The sequence below is a fragment of the Triticum aestivum genome, chromosome 6A, assembly GCF_018294505.1.
Source record: "Triticum aestivum cultivar Chinese Spring chromosome 6A, IWGSC CS RefSeq v2.1, whole genome shotgun sequence".
NCBI lineage: Eukaryota > Viridiplantae > Streptophyta > Magnoliopsida > Poales > Poaceae > Triticum > Triticum aestivum.
The window spans coordinates 594,086,811-594,092,627 of NC_057809.1; the positions used below are offsets into that span (position 1 = coordinate 594,086,811).

The following is a 5,817-nucleotide window of genomic DNA, read 5'->3' on the forward strand; positions in this document are numbered from 1 at the left end:
CACATATTTCCTATCCAATGCCAGATCCTGGCTTGCTAATAAAAACCATCCAGATCTTAATCTGCATGTACATGTGCTATCTGGTGCATTTGGAAGACTATAAATACTCACATTTTTTTTACAAAAACCAGCCAACACCACCTAACATGACGACCATCCAGAGAGAACAAGAGCGAGGTCTTCGGAAATGCCTATTAAGATGGAAACGACGTCTGTGGACGCCATCGTCACCGGCGTCGACCCTTTCAACCCCAAAGATTTCGCCTAGACCCACACTCGACCTCCCCACCGAACCTTGGGTAATGATTCGGACAAGCCAACAACCACCACCACCGCTCCCACTCGGAGTGGACGCGCCCCAGTGTTGAGGATCGACAGTGCCTCCAAGGAGGTGAAGGATGCCCTCGAGCCCCATCATATCATCAATAACGATCATTGGAGAAACAAATTAAAGCTTTCATCTAGAGTCTTATTCCTCTCCACCTCAACAAACCCCGAGTAGGGGGGCTAGCCAATGTGAGCCTATGAACCTTCGAACTGAACCACGACTACATCTGTATCCTTCAATGGTGGACCACACTAAAGCGAGTAGAAGGGCAGTGGGCCACACATCACCACTGAGGACTGCCCAAGTCGATGTCGACACAACTCGAGCCAAAACGAGTGTGCAACACTTAGTGCTCCTGCCGCACAAGTAGCACCCACTAGTAGAAAAAGGGGCTTTTGTCCCGGTTGGTAAGGCCCTTTAGTCCCGGTTTTCGAACCGGGACTAAAGGGTCGGTACTAATGCCTCTCCCCTTTAGTCCCGGTTCAATCCAGAACTGGGACTAAAGGGCGCGGCCACGTGAAACTCCACCTTTAGTACCGACCCCAAGCGGGACTAAAGGAAATTTTAAGATTTTTTTTTAAATTTTTTTTTGAATTTTTTTTAATTTTCAAAGTGACACGAACCGGGACTAAAGGGCCCAGATGAACCGGGACTAAAGGGACTAAAGGGTCCAGGTGAACCGAAACTAATGCCTTAACCGCACGAATCGGGATAAATGCTCACATTAGTCTCGGTTCTTGACTGAACCGGGACTAATCGGCTGACCCGGCTTGGACCAAAGCCCTGTTTTCTACTAGTGACCATCACGGACGAGCAACAAACTACGCAACTCATCGACCACGTCAGCCGAGTGAGCCATATGCCTCGCTCAACCGGAGCACCGCCCACGGACCTAGACCAGTCCACGCAACACCACCAACCCACAACATGCCCCGGTGCCACCACCACCACCACCACGCGTGCTTGCACTCTGCCGCCCGCACCACGGCACACCTTTGCACCTTTCGCAATACCCTGCTACCTGCGTGTATATATAAGCCTGCGTGTATATATATAAGCGTATGTGTCTCTACTATGTTGAAAAAATACACATCCATCCATAAAAAAAAAGTGAGAAAAGGTTTTGACTCGCGAAGAGAAGAGGGAAGCGGCGGAGATGACGAGTCGTGCACGAAAAAAGGGAGAAACGGAAGCACATGGAGCCGGGGGGGACACGTGGTTGGAGGCCGAGGCGTCCGACGACGCCGCGCGCCGGATCGGCCGGACGGATGAATCAGATCGTTCTCCAGTTGCCTGCAGCCCACGGGAAGCCGCCGCGTGCGCTGCGCCCCGGACACGTGGAGGGCGGGCGACGCCGCGCGCTGCATGGCTGCATCTCCAGCCGGGGACAGGGGAATCCCTCGCTGACCCCCTCTCCCCCGAGCAAACTTCCCATCTCGTCTCTCCTCTCGCGGCGGCGGCGGCGGGCGCCGGACGTGAGGTACCTACTTCATCTCTCACCGTGAGCCTGCGCCATCTCTCTCCTGGGACAGTAGGACGGCGGCCGCTTGAGGGAGTGCGGGGACGGTGGACTGAGGGGGCGCGGCCGTCGGTGGGGTGACTTCGACGGCAAGCCGGAGCGGTTCCTGCGGCGGTGCCACCAGTCCCTTACCCCTTACTGATCCCATCGTGGTCACAGTGCGCTCCCAGGAACTGTGTGCCAGGTTCTTCCTCGGTAAATTTCGCTTTCTCATGTGCTCTGTTTTTGCTTCTCCGAATGTCATACTCTGAATCTCATTGCGATATCATTTTTCATTTCTTCTGGACCGAAGCCTCATATCGATATACATATATTAGTGATTAATTGACTCGCAATTCGGAACAAAGCCACCTATCCATTCATTCAGCAAATCTGATTTGACAGAGACTGACGACGACAATGGGGCAGTCAGAATCAGTTTAAAGTTTCTATCCTCATGCATTTTTGAGTAACAAATTCTTCATTTGAGAACAGAGTGTCAGATCAAATTGAACTTTGTTTCAGGGATCAGTGCACGTGGGATGAACCAATGACATCGAATGGATCCTCTAGCTTCCAGGGGTTCTACAGGAACCTCCACACCCCGGCGGTGCTCATCGGAGCCGGGTTCGTGCTCGTCGCGCTGCTCATCTCGCTCTGGCTCATACTGCAGCACCTTAGATCCTACAGAAACCCTTCGGTGAGTGCGGCGGGTTCATGTCACAGTATCCCCTCTTTCTGCTGGTGGACCAAATGTCTCCAGTGTAGCCATTATTTATAGCTTGCCGTTGTTCTGATTGAACAAGTTTATCTTGCTGAGAGTTCTGCAGGAGCAGAAATGGATCATAGCTGTCTTGTTTATGGTGCCTGTATATGCGTCTGAATCTGTAAGTTTGAGCCCAAACTTGTTGGATTTGGTTGAACTTGAATAACTCTAGGGATACAATGCACCCACAGTAGATATGTAAAAGCGAGCAAAACGAATGCTGAATGTGCTATGGAATTGCTGGCTTTAGAAAAAATAGCTACTCTCATTTTCATATCAAAATGTTGGAAGTGTTAAGAAAGATCAGTTATATAATAGAATCATGAACTTGTAAGAAAAACCACCGTATCATGGTTGCTTTGAGCATTTGATTTTTGCCTCCTGAAGATTCTATTCCATTTTCATATTGAACTGTTGACCTGTATGGTTATCCCACTTTTTGATATTTGATTTCTTTTCCCCAGATAATATCGCTGTGGCATTCGGAATTCTCCTTGGCCTGTGATATATTGCGGAATTGTTATGAAGCATTTGCTTTGTATGCCTTTGGACGATACTTGGTTGCATGCCTGGGTAATCTTATTTTCTTCTATGTGACCACAGGAATGGACCCAAATAATATGTGAGAAATCATTGTAAATTTTCCATAATAAACAGGAGTAAATTGCATGGACATTGCATCCTATACATGTTTGCAGGTTATGGAGCAAATTTTGGTTAATTAAATATATTTAAAAATTAACTACAGCACCTCTCTGATTCAGTTGTCCAAATTCATGATACCGTACTGTATTAAGTATTTGGGAAATTGAAAGCTTGACTCTTTCAGGGGGAGAACGGCAGGTTGTTGGCCTGCTTGAAAAAGAAAGAATGGAAGAGCTAAGTGAACAGTTGCTTGAGAGTCAAGAGAAGGCAAAAAATCGTAATCAAAGTAGACTGTGCGACTTCTTTTGCGATCCTAATGCAATGGGGGAGAGCTTATACACAATTATAAAATTCGGCCTTGTGCAATATGTAAGTTGCACATTTTTAGTAATGTTCTCACCTGAAACTGGTCAATAACGACGTGGATGATATCTCCTTCCTTAACATCATTTCAGATGATTCTGAAGACATTCTGTGCTTTCTTGGCATTTATCTTGGAGCTTTTTGGAGCATATGGAGATGGTGAATTCAAGTGGAACTATGGGTAACCATCTCATATCTTTGTATCTCGTTTTGATATCTACAACGTTGAGATGTCTGAATTTACGAAACGGGAGAGGAGGTCAACTCGTTTTCACTAAAAGCATGTCATGCTCTAATACGCAGATACCCTTACATCGCTCTTGTCATAAATTTCAGCCAGACATGGGCACTGTACTGTCTGGTGAAATTTTACAATGCAACGCATGAAAGGCTGCAGGAAATAAGGCCGCTAGCCAAGTTCATAAGTTTCAAGGCCATTGTATTCGCCACTTGGTGGCAGGGAATCGGAATCACAATCATCTGCCATACGGGGCTCCTGCCTAAGGAGGGCAAGGTGCAAAATGGGATTCAAGACTTTCTGATTTGTATCGAGGTAAATAGGCAAATCTTGTAAGTTTGATTGAGAACCATCCTTGGCCTTCTGTTGCTGCAGTAAAGCGAAATTGCTTTCTCTTAGATGGCTATCGCGGCCATCACACATGCTTTTGTCTTCGGGGTGGAGCCGTACCAGCACATCCCGGTCCATGACCGTGAGCACAGGGAGGTGGCCCATGAGGAGAGCAAAATGGAGTTGAGGGTCGATGTCGATGATGGCAGCAATGCCGTGCCAGCTATCGTGGAGCAAAAAGAGACAAATGTCAAGACTCCAGGAACAAGCATCAGAGAGAGCGTTGAGGATGTCGTTCTGGGTGGTGGCCACCATGTAAAGTGCCCGCGACACGCATTGGAATTTCGAGGTTGAAGAACCTGAATCCTTGGTTTTCTGACAGATTACTTGCTTCTTACTTATTTTGTAGGTCGTCAAGGATGTGGCCCTGACCATCTCACAGGCAATGGAGCCTGTGGAGAAAGGCGTCGGGAAGATCCAGGAAACCTTCCACCACGTCTCGCTGAAGCCGGAGGACAAGAAGAAACCCGACATCGAGGTGGAGGAGCGTGTCACCGAGAATGTAGTGGACAACGGCGAAGCTGTCGCGGTTGATGCGGAGGTGAAGGTCGAAACAAGGGTGAAAGACAAGGGCGATGGCAGCGGATCTATGGAGAGGTTGAAATCAAAAGAATAAAAGATGATAATAAGAGGAGTGCAAGAGGAACTGGTCCTTGAGAACACGGTGCGCTTCTGCTTCCGCGATTCGAAAAAGGAAACTGAGTAAAACGGTGGTGATGCATCTGTGCACCATGATACCAACTGTTATCCTGAAAATCAAGAACCAACTAGTGGCTGGATGGTTAGGAGGACGGTTGTATCCCGGGCTCACCAGGGATCAAGCCTCGCGTCGATATTGTTGCCGAAAGCCCGAAACGGATCGAGTGTTGAAGCCATGAAGCTGTGTGGCTGGCTCAAGCCCCATCTGGGATGCTACGTGTCTTTGGTCTATGCTTTCCCTGCACAAATACAACAAGTTCCTTTGATCATATATTCTCTCAACTTTGTTTCTGAGTCAATGTTGTAATGTAGTAGTAGTACTAGTACCAAATTAACTGAGCAAATTGCAACTAACCACCACACTAAGGGCTAGGTTATTAGAAAACATAAGTTTACATTTCTTTTTTACAGAAAGCACCATGGCTGATAATTTATTTATTTTTGAGTAAACCACCGATCGGCGGATTAGAGCGTTTATGACAGATGGGTCTTGTTTAAGCTGGCTTGGCAGAAAAAGGCCAATTTAGATTATCGTACAATACCAACATTCGGTGGAAACCGATGAAAATCACGAGAATTTCAAAAAATTCTTAAAAAGATATGGGAGGTTAAGAGGATGATGTCTTTTTCATAGCTCACATCTCATAATTTGTTTCAACCTGAAATTTTGTGTGCCAATAAATCACCCTCTTAATACATATCCCAGATTTTTCAGATTTTTTCAAAACTTTAAAATATGATTTCCATGAAGTTTTTATTAAATATTGGTTTCCTTATGATATTCTTCCCTTTGACTAGTCCTGGATTGCATCCCTCCCAGGCGCTTTGACTAGTCCTGGCCCGCACATTTATGATAGAGGATGGTGGCGGCTCGATTCAGTCCCACGCTG

At 46.9% G+C, this 5,817-nt stretch overlaps 1 protein-coding gene across 1 annotated transcript; it reads left to right on the forward strand.

Moving 5' to 3' along the window:
- The first annotated feature begins 1,632 nt into the window (after window positions 1-1,632).
- Window positions 1,633-5,218, forward strand: LOC123131192 (protein LAZ1 homolog 2). The gene is made up of 9 exons (XM_044550924.1): window positions 1,633-2,042; window positions 2,352-2,526; window positions 2,657-2,713; window positions 3,057-3,165; window positions 3,422-3,606; window positions 3,693-3,781; window positions 3,904-4,153; window positions 4,238-4,483; window positions 4,578-5,218. The coding sequence occupies exons 2-9, from the start codon at window positions 2,377-2,379 to the stop codon at window positions 4,842-4,844; spliced, it is 1,353 nt and encodes a 450-aa protein (XP_044406859.1). The 5' UTR covers window positions 1,633-2,042; window positions 2,352-2,376; the 3' UTR covers window positions 4,845-5,218.
- The last annotated feature ends 599 nt before the right edge of the window (window positions 5,219-5,817 follow it).